Genomic DNA, 17,861 nt, shown 5'->3' with positions numbered 1-17,861 from the left:
ACTCAGCATTTGGGATAATAATATTCTGGGATGTCCAACACCTAATTAATCTGTCATTTCAATTTAGAAGCTCCTGTCTGCTCAAATGAGCTGTCAATCAAATGGCTGCTTGGCATCGCTCTCTCCACCGCTGCCATGTGTGATCAACATGTCGGCCGACAGCGCTGCAGGCGGCAGGAGAGACATTCAGTCAGGCACAAGGGTGTTAAACTAAACAAAGATGTATTATTTCTTGGACTGAGGTGTTGACATCACAGATGATGATCAGAGTTGTTATGATTAAGTCTCGCTGGTGGGATATGAGACTCGACATGAGGATGATCTAAGACAACATAATTGGATCCTTTTGTGTTTTTTCGTTGCAGCTCCCCAGTCATCAGGCTCTACATCCCACTCAGTTTCCTCTTCATCTGTTGGTCATGTTATTACAATAATACAAATCAAAATTTCTGAAACCCAAGTATGACGTATGCCTGTGATGTTCGCCATGTTGAAAGTTTGGACGTTTTCATCTGGAGCCGATTGATTTGGTTCCACCATGAAACCGTCGCTGGCTGCCGATCCGTCGCACGTCGCTTCACGCTCTCCTCTAGATGAAGGAGGCTTTTAGCTGTTCTGTCGCTTTGTTATGATTCTCATATGGATAATAATTACAGCCTCACTTTGTGCTCTGTTTTTCCACACCAGATGGTCGGAAAAATGTGGACTGTCTGAAAATTGCACCGGAGCCGCTGGAGCTGGAGCATCTGAATAGAACAGGACTAGATTAGAGCAGCTAGAGGCCCAGCTGGCTTTCTCTGTGTGTGTGCGTGTACATGTGTGTGTGTTGCATTATGAGTTAGCTCCAGTCATTAGATGAAACAAACAATCACACACCAGACTAGAACCATTGATTTTTTTTATTTGTGTTTGTGTGTTTGTGTGTGTGTGCGCGAGTGTGTGTGCTGGGGGGGGCGTCTATGTGTGCTCCCAGCCGACGATGTGACTCAGTCAACATTGTTAGCATTTAGATGACTCCTCCACATGGCATACTGAACAAAGATTTAGACAGAGTCAAATCATTTTTCTCTCGTGCAGGAATCCCTCCTCGGGTCACTGATCATCTTCACAACTATTCAAACTTTTTGTTTCCCCCCCGCAGTCAGCGCAGTGTGACTTAAAACTTCTCCTCTGAAGAAATCAGAGGCTGGTTGACTGAAGAAATTCTCCAAAAACTGGCATGCACAAAATCCACCACCACCAAGTCCTTCACTTACTTTTTAATCTCGTATTTAAAGGGCCAGTGCATAGTATTTAGGGGAAGACATGTAATGTAATATAAATAATTGTGTTTTCATTATGTCACATGTCATGTTTCAACAGTGCTCCAAACCAAATGACTCTAGAGAGGGTGTTTCCATGATTTTAATGGCTACTGCATAAGAGGATGAAGTGAGGGATATTCAGTTTGTTGTTATCTGCAACCACATTGCTAGTTGACTCCACCTATGCACTGGTCCTTTAAAGATTTTTGACCGATTTTTTTGACTGATTTTTTTTTAAAAACTTCACCAAGCTAAATAAACAGACTTCAGGCTTAATTATGTGTGACTGGGGCTTTTTTACCTCACAAAATAGATCAGAAAAAAAGGTTGAGGTGGGCATTGCAACTTAAACAAGAACTTCGATCGATTTAAACATGCAGCTTCATTGCTCAAGCTACCCTTGACTTTCCAGTACCGAAGACGCAAACAGATTTGGTCCAACATTACAGGGCTCCTTGAATGGAGAGTTAGTGTTGACAGCTAACAGCATGGGGTCAGAACTTTACACTGTTTTTAAAGCGTCTTAACATGCTCCAAATCTCCCCCCAAAACTTATGCAACATCAGCAGACACCATGCAACACAGCACTGTAGTGTGTATGACTCAAAATGAATAAAAAAGTAGTTAAAACAGTGTGTTTGTGCAAGTAGCTACATACCGGTTTGCTGACATCCGAGTCTTCTGGTAGCTAGACCAAACTAGTCAATCCATCGAGCGTGAGCTTACTCCCTCACTGGCAGAGTCCAAAATTTTGCAGACAGAAATGTATCCCAGCATTTCCATTTTTCTGTTCATAATGTACATGTCCATGTTACAGCCTGTCATGAGCCATGAACCTTACAATAGCCTGTTAAGCCTGTTAAGCACATCGAGCGATGGATGTACTAGTTTGAACTAGCTTCTGGAAGGCATGGATGTCAACAAACCGGTATGAGGCAGCTTGCACAAACACACTGTTTTAATTTATTTTGAGTCATACATGCTACAGTGCTGTGTTGTAAGGTGTCTGCTGATGTTGCATCATTTTTGAGGTGAGATTTGGAGCATGTTAAGATGCTTAAAACACAGTGTAAAGTTCTGACACCATGCTGTTAGCTGTCAATGCTAACTCTCCGTTCAAGGAGCCCTGTAATGGTTGGACCAAATGTGTTTTTGCTTCTTCGTTGCTGGCAAGTCAAGGGTAGCTTGAGCAATGAAGCATCATGTTTAAATCGACTGAAGTTCTCCTTTAACATTTCCTGAAGTTCTATTTTCAGTTGTATGTAATCTCAATACTGTGATCATGGCCTGGTTAGGTTTAGGCAGACAACCTACTTGGGAAGTGCTGGACGATATCCCGCCACCTTGATAAAAATGTCCTGTGATTTCACACGTACAAATGATTAAACACACCGTTTCGTGCAGTGGTCTCTGGCCTGGCTGTATTCTCATACTGTCATGCTGGGGTAGGGAGGATGGACCCAAATGCATGAGACAGGAAAATGCAATGGATGAAGTTTTTTTATCAGGATCACGGCAACACAAGGCGCAGACAAACAGGAGGGAACATCAGGGCAACAGATCAGCAGGCTCACAGGAACACAACGGAGGACCTGACAGGGACTGAACAAAACACTGGACTTAAATACAAAGTAGACGGTTCGAGGGGACGAGGTGCAGGCGAGGAACACAGGTGAGGGTGATGAATGGGGCAACACAACAAACAGGGAAGGCGCTGATAGAAAAAGTTGATATGATGCGCATGATTGGCAGCTAACATTTGACTCCGGAGACTGGGCTGGATGCATGGTGTACTTATCGAATAAGACACACCTTTGTGCACTTTGGCAGAAAAGAAACCCAAATTCACTCTCAGTGATACATCTGTACCCTGTAGTAATCCAGTAAAGTCAGCTGTGAGGCATCATCTGAATACAAAATCTGTTTAAAGCTGGATCACAGTGTCATAAACCGGAACGGGGAGAGGTCGATGGCGAAAATGAGGAAGTGGAGGGAGACTGGAGACAGATCAACATCCTCTCTCTCTCTCTCTCTCTCTCTCTCTCTCTCTGCGGCACTTGCGACCTTTTGAGATTTATCATCCCCTAATCAACCATGGAGCCATCAGCAGCGGCCAGTCCTTCAGAGTTATCGCAGCGCAGGTAGCTAAAAACAAACCCCCGGATTCTGCTGCTCGGAGGGAGACTGGTGGTGTTTATACTGTAAGAGAAGCGTTGCCCTGTGCGTTGCAATTGAAAAGTCACGTCACGTGGATTTATCCTGCTGTCATACAGATTAAAAATGAGAGGCTTCCTTTCTCTTAGCGTTTGAAGGCCAGGAGTTTGGCTGCTCCCGTCTCCTGTGTGTTCTGGCACACACATTTAACAATTCAGTTTAGAGGATGTTGACTGAAAAGGAACAACCATCAATTTGAAAATCGTGGTGCTAATGGTTCTAAAGCCAGTACACGGTCTCATGCCTCACCTGGCGCTGGTACCGGTGAGGAGGAGAGGTTTTAGTTCAGTCGTCTACAGTAAGCCTCTGGATTAATGGCACACTGAACCGAGACTGGAAACAAAATCTAAATTCAGCTTCCCCGAGGACACACATGAGATAAAAGGACTTGATACATACTGCTGACCTTTGTCTTACGTTTATGTCTCACAGCTACTGAGATGAGCTCATAAACTGCTCATAGACTTGGGACATAACCCCCGTGAATCTAACAACCTTGATAAAGAGATCACTGTCATCTAGTGTCAATCAAGCTCCAAGATTCCGAATTGAATTGAAAAGTCTTTATTTGGACACTTTTTTTAAAGCAGAAATCTTAATTTCTCTCTACCTCAGTTGTTTAGGAGAACCCTGCGGTGAAGCTCCAGACACATTTTGCCGACTATGAAACTTCACCCGACTGTCCAGCTGCACGGGGGGGGGGGGGCCGTCGTAAACAATGATTGAATTTGCATTTTTGGGTGAGCTGTTCCTTTAAAAACAAAAGGGGGGGAGACCTCTGGATTGGCTGAGAATGACTAACAAATCTCAATTTTTGAATTGACTGAATCAGAGTAACGCAATTAACATCCACTTCCCTCAATAAAAACCTTGCAATGTCTCACCACTCTTGTGACAGCTGCAACGGTGGCCACGAGATGGCGCTGTTTGCCACATGATGCCCCTCTGCGAGTGGATGCGCAGCTTCTGTATGTAGCCGCTCTCTAATGTATGAGATAATGACGTCCATTAAAATCACGAGCACATTAATTGTATTCCGTCAATGACTTCTGTACAAATATCAGCAATGGTGACTGCAGGGCTGGAGAGTTGGACAGGAAAATGGTCAATGTTGATTAATTGGGCTGAATATTCGAGTCATTAAGAGGTTTAATGAGCTAAGACTTAATTAAAAGTGAATAGGTTTGCATAAAAGTCCGCTCGCTAGATCCTGACATGCCACGACGAATCTCTTTAATATCAAGTCATGTCCTCCAGGGGAAGCTGCGAGATGTTAGAGGAGCAAGTGCAGCAAAATATTTTAAATGACACATGTCCCCAGACGTCATAACTGACCCCCGACAGTGAAGCGAATTCATTTTTAAAAGTTCACATGTTGTTGGAGAAACGCTAACATGAATGAAAAGTGTTTAACAACTTGTTTGAGCCCACGATTGATGAAAACGCGCGCGTGTCTTAAATTCGCAGATTTCTGAATGGAGTTTGGCTCGCAAATCGAACATTTTTGGACGACACGGGCAGTTTAACGTGTGCTGATTTCTCCCGCGGGACTTCTCGGTTCCAAACACATTTCTAAGGACTTCACCCGCCATTGCACTGATACAAACCAAACCCGCATAAGCAGACGGAGACGCTGACTTATGGCGCGCTCCCACACCGTATCACAGCCAACTGACGCCCCGTGCAGCTCCGATCCCCCCAGCCTGCCAGCTCTCTGCTGTCTGGCTTATCAGCGCTGCTGCTGCTGCTGCTGCTGATGATGTTGCTGATGCTGCTGGATGCTGCACGGTGGCGCAGCCCAGATCCAACTGGAGGATTTGAGGATGGAAACGTGAGGACAGCGGGTCTGTCGGAAGCGATGGAATAACCCACAAGACCCCAGAATACACTCGTGGCTTTCATTTGATCCATCTCTCAGAGAAAAAAAAAAAAAGAAAGAAAGAAAAGAAAAGAAAAAAAGAACCTGCTGCCTGTCGTGAAGTCGCTCCTGATGGGATTTTACTGAAGCGCGTCACTCCGGATCAGGTGCGCCGGCTTCTCTTTAACTCACCTGGGATGATGATTTCTGCTTATTTTCCACCGAGCGCACAGGTGGGAGTGTGGATTTAAATCCCAAAGTTTGGATCCTCTCTTCCTCTGGATTTCTTCTCCTTTTCTTTTGCGCTGCACGGGGAATGGCAGTTTGGAGATGAACGCGCCTCGTTTAACACATCAGCCCATTCTGGATGGGCGCTGTAGATGTTATCGCGGCCGCTCTGGCAGATGATTGTGCGTCTGGATTCGCACCGTGGACACCTGCCGCGCTGACGGAGAGCTGCGTGCTCAGCCCGCGGTCGTTTCTCGAGGAAAGTTTGTGACTGGGACGCGGTGGAGGATGAAGGCAGCGCGCCGCGTCGGGCTCCCCTAGACCTCCCGCTGACTGCTCCTTTCATTCTTTGCACGTGATTTTAATCGGATTCATCATCTGTGGATGGATTTGTGATAAGGTGATTCGGAGGTAGAGCTGGAGAATGTGTATCCGAACTGTGGAGTCCTGCTCAGGCTGGAGGGGAGAGCAGCGGATATCCCGATCCCTTCCTGGGACTACAGGTGTTCCCTGTGCACAGGTGAGTGGAGTCCAGTGATGGATGTCCGATCATGGGCTCACATCACCCAGGATCTAGGATCGTCATGATAGGATAGTATTTGCAAGAGAGAGAGAGTTTTTTTTGTTTTTGTTTAAATGATCCACGTGTTGTCTCCACATTTATCAGGTCCAGCGCTCCAGACTCCATTGAAAAATTCAGCAATTTTAGTGCTGAGTGCCTAAAGAACATGCTGTAAGATCTTCATCTCATTGGCTAAATCTTCAGCTCAAACTCTTTCATTCTGCACATATTGTAGATATATGTAATGATAATGCTGGAACAATCCTTTATGCAGAAGTTAAATCAAGGGGAGAGGCTGTGCAGGCAAGAGTCAGCTGTTTGAAAAAGTTCCACCAGGTGCTGCAGAGTGAACGACGAATTCTAACAAATGCAGTTGTAAAATGTATTCAGTCATGTTGAATTAGATAAATATATTTGCTAAAAGGCAAATGCATGTTTAATTGCTGTAACTGTCAATCACACACGTCAAGGGGTTTTGTCCTTGTGTCTAAATCATAAAAAGTTCCTCAGTGATTTGGGCTGATGATCGACAATAAGATAAGATGACATCAGTAATAACACATTAGGGGATCAGAGTGATTTTGCATTGTCTCGTTCAAAATAAAAATATTTAGATTTATGATGATGTTTAAAACAATGTCATTAATTAAATTAACTTATAATAGACACATATGAACATGTGTGTGTGTGTGTGTAGTTTGTTTTAGGTCTTCTGTCTTTTTGAATGTTAATTATAATCAGTATCGACTGACCACAGGTGATCAAATCTGACATAACCTTTATCACCAACAGGGTCAGAAATTCATATTGGCGGGTTGTGATGTGATGTGGGGATGATCATTTTTGCTTTGTGGTTTTCACATTAATTAAAAAACAAACAAAAAAAAACTGTTAAAATCATGATGATGTGTTAAACAAATATGTTTTCTAATGTCCGGAGAACAAGATTTGAAGCCGCTGCAGCAGTACAGTACTTCATTATAATGCTGTTTTTTTTCTATAAGTACAGCTGTCACTTATTCTTAGTGTACTTGTAAGTTTTGCTTGAATTAATCCTGATTTGTTTGAGACTTTATTGGTGATTCTTTTTACAAATGTAAATGCCTATTTCATTTTATCTTTCAGTGACTCCAAATCCCAAAATGCCGTGCTGTGGATAGAGAGGCTGCCCTGTGGGTCGAGCTGACCTGTGTCTACCTCCCTACACCTCCTCTCCTCATCATTTCCTAGCTCCTTTGCCCTCGCATTTACCTTTTACTTTGTCTTCACCCTTTATCCTCTCTGTCCTCCCTCCCTCTTACCTGATCCTCTCTCACAAACCCTCTGCTTCTCCGTTGTTTCCTCTCTGCTGCATCAGCCTCTCACCCCCCCCCCCCCCCCCCACAACTCCTTCTCCTCCTGTCCTCTCCGCCTCCCCTCGTTCTACCCACCACATCCTCCTCTTCCTCCCCCCCGCAGCACACATGCAGGCCAAGAAGCGGTACCTGCTCGTGTCTGTGGGGGCCGGTCTTCTCTTCCTCGTCTACCTGTGGGCTCTGCAAATCGGGGAGTTCCAGCAGCAGCCGTACCAGTACCACCAGTTTCCCCAGTACCCACAATACCACCAGTACCACCAGCAGGAATACCAGTACTACCGCCAGAGCCAGGAGGTGTACCAGCCCCAGCCCCTGCCGCAGAGAAGCCCGTCCAGACCGCCCAGGCACTGGCCCGAGTCGGGCCAGCTGCTGGAGCCGTACCTGGAGGGGGGAGAGCAAGAGGTAGACGTAACATATTTACTTCGTCTTCTTCTTCTTCTTGTTCTTCTACACCTCTGTACCTCAAGTGACTATATATTAATTATTAAACATAGAAATAAGAAGAAAACATATTTCTGCAAACTGTGTTTATGTTCTCAAACTTTTTCCAAGTTACTCGATAGAATATGCTCCCCAGGCCTCTAAAAACTACTCCAATGATACAGTCTGAGATGGGGAACTTCACTATTCGGTTAAACTGCTCACAGTTCTTGGCAGGCGTCAGACTGACAGCACTATGTTAAAAAAACCAAAAAAACCAAAGGGCTCTGAATGCGTTGCTTCAGGTATGAGTGAGGGGATGAAATATGATCAGGAGGCCTGGTTGGATCCAGAAAGAAACAGATCCAGGACTGATGGAGGCTTCTGACACGCCAAAATATCTCTCAGCCTTGCAGTACAGTAAAAACAATGAGAAAGGATTTTTACCAAGTCAGTGTCCATGCATCTTTTGAACAGGCCCAGTGCTTCAGTGGAATCCAAAGCCTCGTTTCCACCAAGCAATTCAGTTCAGTTCAGTTCACTCACTGTAAATGAAAAGTAACTTTTGTGTTTCCATGGTCAAAATCTTTTGGATAGTACCAAAAAACTTGTCCTGTGGCAAATCTTTGGTCTGAACAGGACTCATTTCATGTGTGAGGCCCATCTGAACCGATCGTGTAGGATTAATGGATTGATGAAATGGCATGTTAGAAGTAGCTGTGTTGTCCTCTCGGTTGTTCTAACTGTTTGTGTCTGTGTGTCCAGGAGGACAGCCCTCAGCTCCATCACCAGCACACCTCGCCTCGAGAACGTCGTGCCATCCGCGACAACATCTACAAGAACAAACGCTGCCGCATGGAAACCTGCTTCGACTTTTCTCGCTGCCAGTTCGGCTTCAGGGTTTACATCTACCCTCCACAGAGAGGGGACGAGGTTTCCGAGACCTACCAGAAGATCCTGTCGTCCATCGAGGAGTCTCGCTTCCACACCACAGACCCTGCGCGGGCCTGTCTGTTCGTCCTGGCCGTTGACACGTTGGACAGGGACCAGCTCTCGGCTCAGTACGTCCAGAACGTGCGGCTTCGCATCCAGAGCCTGCCGACTTGGAGCGATGGCAGGAACCACCTCATTTTCAACCTCTACTCGGGCACCTGGCCGGACTACACGGAGGACCTGGGCTTTGAGGTGGGCCAGGCCATGTTGGCCAAGGCCAGCGCAGACGTGGTCAACTTCAGACCCAACTTTGATATCTCCATCCCTCTATTCTCCAAGGATCACCCGCTGAAAGGAGGGGGCATAGGCTATCTGACGCTCAACGATGCACCGCCCTCCAGGAAGTACCTGCTGGTTTTCAAGGGGAAGCGATACCTGACGGGCATCGGTTCTGAGACGAGGAACGCTCTGTATCACATCCACAACAGGGAAGATATTGTGCTGCTGACCACGTGTAAACATGGCAAGGACTGGGAGAAACACAAGGACTCTCGCTGTGACAGAGACAACGAAGAATACTCAAAGTAAGAGCTGCTTTTTGATCTCGTCTTGATTACGCTGCTCCTCTGTGTGCTTTTAATCTGAATAAAAGACGCATCTTGTTAAAAGGATCTATTAGTGACTTCAGACAGCTCGGTTCATGGTCTTTGCTGGTCTTTTTGTCACTGCTGCGTTGCGTATATTTGTCTCCCTGCGAGCGGAGCAGACAGGCTGCGTCTCAGCAGACATGAGCAACGTGGCAGTTACCTCATTGTCGGCTCTTATTGGCTGTTGGTTATTTCAAATGCAGCGTTTTTTTTGTTTTGTTTTTGTGCATCATTACCCCAACAAGTGCTTGTTGTGTTTGTGAGCAGGGACGTTACCGCTGTCGATCATTACCAATGTGGTTTATTGGCTGAAAACTCTCCAGCTGGAGAGTTTGGGGGACTGGCTGCTGTGCGCGAAGCTCCTCTTCTTTACTTGAATGAAACAGGTCGGATGCTTTCATGTGCTTCCCTCACAATTGTCATGGGAGTTGAGCCTCACTGTTGCTGTGCTGCTGAGACAAAATGCTCCGAAAATGCAAGTGTGTGTGTGTCTGTGTGTGTGTGTGTGTGTGTGTGTGTGTGTGTGTGTGTGTGTGTGTGAGAGAGAGAGAGAGCGAGAGGGAGAGAGAGGAGCAGAAGAGCAGGAAAGTTTTGTCAGCTCAGCAGTTGGTCGAGAGAGATGCGATCTGAGCTGAGAAGACCCTTTTGAAATTTTTAGCGAGAGCTGGCAGCTGAAAGAAGAGGAACCACTGCATGTGAAGAGAAATGGGAACAACACTCTCAACTTCTCTCGCTTTTTCCTGGATGTGTTAGCCCGAGAGTCATCTGTTGCATATTTTAGGTTTAGGTATTGGTGAGACCCAAAGGAGAACCACCACGGATCCGGGATCCTGATAAGTGCTGACGAACAGCCGCAAAGCGAGTTTCTGCAGACAGTGCAGTCCGCCGGTGTGCCTCCTTTCACATTATGTCGTAAACAATTGCTGTATGACAAATGTTTCCAGGTCTGTAATCGGAAACAGGTTTCTTAAAGTGAGAATCCTGCACATGTCAAACACTTTCTTAACAAGCTCTTTTTTCCTCTACATTGTGACGCATGTGTGAAATCCATCAGTGCTCCTTTCCTCCTGTCGGCTGATATTATATTTTATTAATTTATTATTATTATAAAAAGTCATTTGATGAAAGCAGTCTAGCACTTTTTCAAGTTAGCTCTAGGGGAAAAACGCAGCATGAAACCCTGTGGTCAATGTGCATGTGATTTGCAGCCATGTTTGACGTAATACGACTTTATTAAAGATCGTTTTAATTTGTTAAATACATTTTAGTCCTCTTATTTGATGAGGCTTTGTGCAAGAAGGGGCCGCATTTCCTTCTCTGTTCATGTTGTCTTGCACTGCCAGACCGATCGCTGTGTCAGCGCTGGAGAAAAGTCTCACGGCAGCCATTAGCATCCTGGTGTAATGGGGAAAAAAAACAGCCCGTTCTCACTCCCAGCGCATCAGGTAGCAGCCTGGTCAGTGGCTTTATGCTGTTAAGTTGTCAGTCGGTATCCTCCTGGCATCACTTCTTGAAGCGCCCGTCTAATGCAGAGGTGAAAGTAAAAGGCAGGTGGTCAGAGTGGTTGGATGGGTCAGTCAATAAACTTCACCATTCTGTCTGTCTGTCATTTGTTTGTTAGTTAAGGTGCATCGTAAGGGAACACACAAATGGTATAAAGACCACTTGAAGGCTTTCCAAGTTTGATTTTTTTTGCATCATTTCCTGTGTATCCCTAGATGTGCAGTTCAAGATCGACTGGTTCTGGGAAATTCTGTGGACCTTTTTTAAAAAAAATATTTTTTGGCCTTTATTTGGCTTTTATTCGTAGAACAGCTGAAGAAATGACAGGGAACAGGGTGAGAGAAAGGGGTGGCCACATGCAGCAGAGGGTCGCAGGTCAGCACTCAAACCCAGGGCTGCTGCAGCGAGGACAAAGCCTCGGTCTCGGACGCCGCGCTGCCCACTGAGCTAAACAGCGTGGACTTTTTAATTTGTGGTTCCAGCATAGCTCGCAGCAAATCAGATTGGATGCCTGACATCCTGAAATACAGGGTAGCTCCTTTTATCAGCAGGTGAAACTTTCCTTGCTCTTGCCTTGTTTTTCAGGCTTGGATGGGCCCAGTGTTGTCTTTTCCTTTTCACAGGAACTGTGGACCACAAAATCAGCCTCATTGCTTGACAACTCTATTTTGTCTCCTACTGTGAATTTTCGTAATGCATAGAACGATCGATACATTGGACTTATCGGATGATGGGTTCAGAAACTCATAGAAATACCTTGGTGTGCAAAGGCCTAAACTTTCGACATGCTTGTATCGCTTACATCATGTTGGATTTAGTTACGCAACTCATGTTACTGAAAGTTACCAGACTGAACGTAGTCATTGTATTAGATCAAACTGCGATCTTTTCCTAAACCTAACCTAAATCAAGCCAAAAAAGCTTCCCGGCCATGAAAATACCTGGATCGCTGACTGTTTCAGGTGCAATTGTGACAAATAGTAGTTTTTTAAGCAGGTGTACTTGCTTTTAAAAAATCCTGTGTAGACCTGCTAATTTTGGTGAAAAACGGTAATTACCAGATCACTGGTAAGCCTGCTGTCTTTGAGGAATTGGTATTGAGAACCGGAAAAAAACCCCAAATGTTTTGGCTTGTTTGTATTTCATTAAACCAATCACGGCGCAACGCCCAGGTTTTAGCCACATTTTCACTTGTTTTGGTGGAACATTTGCACACAGAGAGCTGTTAGCTGCTAGATTTTAAAACCGTCTGCGACCAGACTTTGGTTGGGGTCTCTCGCCATTTCCAGTGTGCGGGTTGCTAGCTGGCGGGTGGTTGTTGCTCCATGCAGCAACAGAGATGTTGAGAGCGCAGAGGCCCACTAACCGGTGAGTCAGAGTCAGTCCGTGCTTCGGATGTGGATGTAATTACAAAATCTACTGTGGTGGGGAACAAAGCGAACGCAGCAAAAGGGTCTCACTTTTCTCCTGCTAATGGACTGCAGCGTGATTCTGAAAGTCCAAGGACTGTAATCACTGGTTCATAATAGAATTTCTATTTGCTCCACAGGCTCGCGCCAATTGCAGCTCACATGCTGAGAGCGCACATCTCTTTAGTGCGGAGTAAATTCTGCAATATGTAGTCTGTTGAGTTAAAAGCAGCCTTTGCATTTGAGAACACTCTGCTGCTTATTTTCTAGATATTTTCTAGAGGCGCGCTGTGTGCTAAGAGGGCTGCTGCTAGCCGCCGCGTTTTCTTCAACTGCCTGTTTATTAACGGGGTGTTGGGAGTGCATACAAATCTAAGCGTACAATGTGTTGACGAATGTGAAATGAGTGGTTTTAGGGTTTCTCGGCAGCAGCTTTGTAAGTGAAGGAAAGCGAATGGGTTTGGTTACATAATTCATGTAAGAGGTTCTTGAACACTGCCTGCTGCGTAAAACATGAATGGTGATAATCAATAGAATAGATTAATGAAGTGAAAGTGCTTCGGAGGCTCCTTTTAATAAGTACAGTTATAAGAGTCTGTTGTTTGTCTCAGTCTGGCGCTGGCCTGGCTGGAGATCTCTCAGTGGATTTTTAGTCTTCATTTTCTTTTTTGTTTTCGCTTGGCATCGGATCAAACAGTTTACTCAAAGCGGTATTTGAAGGTTGCTGTCTTTCACGCAGTGGTTTCTGTAGCTGCTGATAAAAGCAGTGACTGATTATCAGCCATTAAATTGTAATTTGTTTAGTTCATGAACTAACAAACGCGGTTTTCTTACACTGAGCAGGTGATGGTTGAAGCTCAAAGAGTGAACTTTTAGTAGTCGAACAGTTGTCGACTGATTAATCCGTTCCCAGCATCATTTCTGTCACAGCTGGGAGATCTTTCACCAGTGCTGTGAAGCTTCGTGAACTCATGGTTCCTGGTAAATATCCACGATGACTCTCAGCCGTGCTATGGTCGCTGGAGATGATCGCGGCCATTCTAGACAATACGGCAGGTTTTAGCAGCATCCCAGAAGTGGCTCTTAGCATACGTTTGACGGAGGCGGACTGCAGCCACAAGCAAAGAAATCAAGAAGAAATGAGAAAGAGAAAAGTCACCGTCATCAGGCAGGCATGACGCCCCACTTCTGAAACACTCCCAGTTGGACATGAAGTCGCATGAAGGACGGAACAAAACAGCTTTGCACGTGCTCGGTAACAAAGTCGTGGCCGGTGGAATCGAGGGGTTAGTCACCTTCAGTGATATTCACTACTCTCACATGCAGCTACATTCAGGTACATTTTATGTCTTGCACATTTTTGTACAAGACATGGCAATGCCTGAAAAGACGGGACAAGGAACAGCCTGCTCATGGATGTCATCACCATAAAACTCAACAGAAGAAGATGGGGCACCATGGTAGCTTGCATGAATTCAAACCCGGGTCCATCTCTCTCTCTCTCTCCCCTATTTCCTCTCATTCTTCAGCTGTTTCTATTAGCTGAAGGCAAAAGCCTGAAAAAAATATTTTTTTTTAAAAAAAGGAAAAGGTGGGGTGAAGCTGGACGCATGTGTCGGCTGAGCAGTTGTTGCTTATTGATTTCAGGAACATTGCAGCTGAGGAGTGGTGTTTGTTTGGTGATCATGTAATGTAATTGATATTCAATTCTTCAAGTCTTGTGATTGGTTTGCTCGCTTTACGTGAAAGCATCCCTTGTCAGAAGGACGTCGCCCTTTACCTGCCCGTCTCTTCAAGGTTCCCGCTTTCATTTGCATCACAAAATGGAATTTTTCTGTTAATGTTACAAGATCTCTGGGTGAAAAAAAGGGCGGTATAGATGTCAACTGAATATTGATCCGTCCTCCCATTCACACATTACTTAGACAACTCAGAAGTCGACTTTTCCTTTGGAAGGTTGATGTCAGTACAAAAGAGGCTTCTAAAATTTAGCGGAGGAAAGCGCCCCAAAATTGAATTTCCGTAGAACAGTTGAGAAAATGTACTCCTTTGTATTCCACAACTGGTTATATGAAATCAATTATTGTTTTAAGTTAATCGTCCATGTTCATCACGTAAAAAAACAATCTGCTGTCGGTCTCGAGTGATCCCCCGAATCTCGAGGTTGTAACAGAGAACGCCTTCTCGTCTGTTCGCTGCGGCCCGCTCTGCTGTTTTACAAGCGGCACGTCGATGCAGACATCACCCGGTGCAGTCGAGGGGAGATCCTACACAGCGAGGCTCCCTGATGGGAACAGAAACCGACGAGGATCTTGAAGCCTCAGGCGGTCGATAATTGCCCTCCAATTGAATTAAGCCGTGAATGAAGGGAGTAGATAGAGATCTCACCTCCCACTGAGCAGAGCGGGATTGAACTGCGCCTGTTTTACTGTACATAACAGATAACAGCTGGCTTCACCAATTAGGGCCTCGCCGTCTCAAGTGTCTTAAGTGTCTCTCCAAAGAATGTTTGATATCGGAGGCTGGGGGCTTAATTCACCGAGCGGCAGATAAAACGCTTAATTCAGATCGCTGTCACATCTTTCATGATAGCTTTCATGGTCAAAAGAGAGGAGGGGAGAAGAGAGAGTGCAGACGATGGTCACATGTGATGGGAGGCGCAGTGAAACCCGTGAACATCTCACTTCTCTTTTGTCTTTATTTCAGAAGACCATAAAGCTATTTACCTTCGTCCTTCTTCGTTATTTCCTTTAATGCAAAGTCTTCATGGACAGGCCCTCTGTCACTGCTGAGACAAATGGCCTTTTGAATTTGAAGAGGCCATTTTAACAAAGAAAATAAATATTGCCAGCAGCCAGAACAAATGTTGGCAGTGTGCGTTTTGTGTAAAAAAAAAAAAAAACGGGGATGTGTTGCATCTTTACTTTTCTTTAGGTGAAATATTTCTAAGTACAAACACCACGTTTTAAGGGTTAATAAAAGATCGTGTTTTGGCCATAGTTTTCCCAGCGGCCCATCCGCAGCTCATGTGAATGTCATTGCAACCAGGGCCAGTCGATATGCACAGCTCCTGACCGGGTACTTGTGCCATTTTTCTTTAGAAATCCTAGATTCTTGTGATCTGACTCATGCAAAACCAATTTAAGAAACAGCCACATCAGACATCTACAGTCAACAGACAATCAAACAAACAGACTAGCAGTCTTTTCTTCTTCCCAAATGTCCAGTAGATTCATTTCAATCAAATATTTAGTCCTAAACATGTTTCATGCATAAATTAGCAACGATTTAGCGGCTACCTGCCCCAGAACCCGCAACAGCTCACAAGGAGCAACACACCTTCTGAGAGCACAGTTCTGTTTTATGGCTCATTTTTATTTAAACTTTGTTTCATTGTCTTTTGTTTTTCAGCGTCTGTAGTTAGATTAACAGTCTTATTCAATATACCGTAAATATTAATAATATAATATAATATATAATAATATATAATAATATTAATGTCACACTCAAGTGTTGTTTTCAAAATAAGGCTGTCAGTTTTAGAAATACATTGCCAGAAAGCTGATAAAAACACATTTATTTGAAGTTTATATATCTGATATCTGTCAGTTAACAAACAAGTTAGTGTAACTAATCATTACCTGTAAATCTAACTACATGATCAATAGTTATCATAGTGCCATATTATTGTATAAGTTGATAAACATGATTACAGTAGCAAACTTGAATTTAACATTATGAATGGAAACATTACAAAAGCATTTTTTTGCAGTAAAAAAAATGTTTTTACATTTTTTTGCACATCAAATGTCATGAGACAAACGCTTGACCTGATATAAAATATAAAAGATAGATATAAAAGGTGTATTTCTGGGGAGATTATGTGATGTAATTGCTGCTCTTCTGGGAAATCGACCTCGGCGGTAGAAAAGTGTGCGTTTATTATTATTATTATTATTATTATTATTATTATTATTATTATTATTATTATTATTATTATTATTATTATTATTATTATTATTATTGCATTAACTGGACGGACTATATAGCAACCACAAACACACCTGGAAACACCTGTAAATCGCCATGATGGACAGGTTTTCTACACTCACACGTCACTCTGTCATCTTAAAACAAATGCGTTTCCATCACCAATTGTTTCATGATAAGAAAGTAAAGACGTTGTATGAATTAGTTAGCATGTGCTCTTTCCATTCAGCATTTCTAATTTGATGCATCCCCGTGCGCATAAAAATACAGAGACAGAACAGAAACACAGCTGCCGTCACATCTGCGGATGTTTGGCAGCTGCAGGATTCAATATGTATGATGGCAGAAAAGGCTCCGGCAGTATTAATTAGAATGTCAGCTGTGGTCATATGGGTGGCTGACGCTGTTGGTGTGGTGTTTGTGAGCGTGTGTGTGTTTGTGTGTGTGTGAGAGAGAGACGGGGAGAGGGCTTTGGAGTTTAGTTTTTTTTTTTCAGTTATTTCTGCCCGGTCTTGTTGTGAGATGTTCTATTAAAGCACATCAAAAGTCAATGTCCTCTTTCCTTGTCGGCGCTTATCTACCTCCCTTCCTCGCCGTCCTCCTCTCTTCACTTTCATCTCCGATTCTTCTCCTCACCCTCCCCGCCTTTTTCCATGCTCTTATTCTCCCCGTCTTTCCCTTATCTGTCCTCGTCCTCACTCTCCTCCCCTCTTCCTCCCCTCTTCCTCCCCGCTTCCCCTCTCTGAGCTAAACCGAACCGTGGAAAAGGTTTAACTGCTGTCTCAGTGCGTCTTTTTAATGCAAGTCATGATGAAGAGCACCACCAGGAATTATAACACAGTCTGCCAGTTTCAGAAACTTTTATTTCTTGACGAACCTATCGGCCAAATTAAAGAAACAAAAAACTGCCCAAACCACATTGTTTGTGTATCTGCAGGAGAAGGAAACACTATGTTTTTCCCAGACAGTATAGTCTATTTGTCATATTGGCTTTATTGTGTCGTTTGTCCTTATCTGAATAAAGGGTCAAGGGATAAAGACATTTAAATACATGGATGCAGGAGCTTAGAGTGGTGAGGGGGCTGCAGAACGTCCTTGTGTATGGCATTATACAAACCATCAGTTTTCTACCTTTGGAACAAGACAGCAGTATCATCGAGGTTCATTTTGTTCTTGCAGTTTCAGTCTTATTACACTGTTCATCATTTCCGTCCCTCAGATGGAATTTGAGACGACTCCGGGCAATTACCCACAATTCAAACACGGGGTTACAAGGGCCCAAATGAAACGCACCGTTTCCTCGAACAATAGTTGCGTTTCTCTGAGTTTGAACGCCAGTGGAAGTCTTTGGGTAGTATAGTTACACAATTTAAAGAATAACAAAGGTAAAGTTGTTTGTACACATTTCAATGATAGGAACTCACACTGTAGATCTATA

General features: G+C 44.2%; 1 protein-coding gene across 1 annotated transcript in view; it reads left to right on the top strand.

Annotated features, from left to right (window-relative positions):
• The first annotated feature begins 5,012 nt into the window (after positions 1-5,012).
• Positions 5,013-17,861, top strand: part of LOC119012419 (exostosin-1) — a 264,612-nt gene continuing 251,763 nt past the window's right edge. The window contains exons 1-3 of the mRNA XM_037086241.1: positions 5,013-6,124; positions 7,292-7,923; positions 8,707-9,458. Of these exons, the coding sequence (XP_036942136.1) occupies positions 7,630-7,923; positions 8,707-9,458 (1,046 nt within the window). The 5' untranslated portion in view covers positions 5,013-6,124; positions 7,292-7,629. The remainder of the gene's footprint in view (positions 6,125-7,291; positions 7,924-8,706; positions 9,459-17,861) is intronic.

The sequence above is a fragment of the Acanthopagrus latus genome, chromosome 22 (assembly GCF_904848185.1).
Source record: "Acanthopagrus latus isolate v.2019 chromosome 22, fAcaLat1.1, whole genome shotgun sequence".
NCBI classification, from domain to species: domain Eukaryota; kingdom Metazoa; phylum Chordata; class Actinopteri; order Spariformes; family Sparidae; genus Acanthopagrus; species Acanthopagrus latus.
The sequence above is the reverse complement of the archived record's forward strand: the minus strand, read 5'-3'. Positions and strand labels throughout refer to the sequence as shown.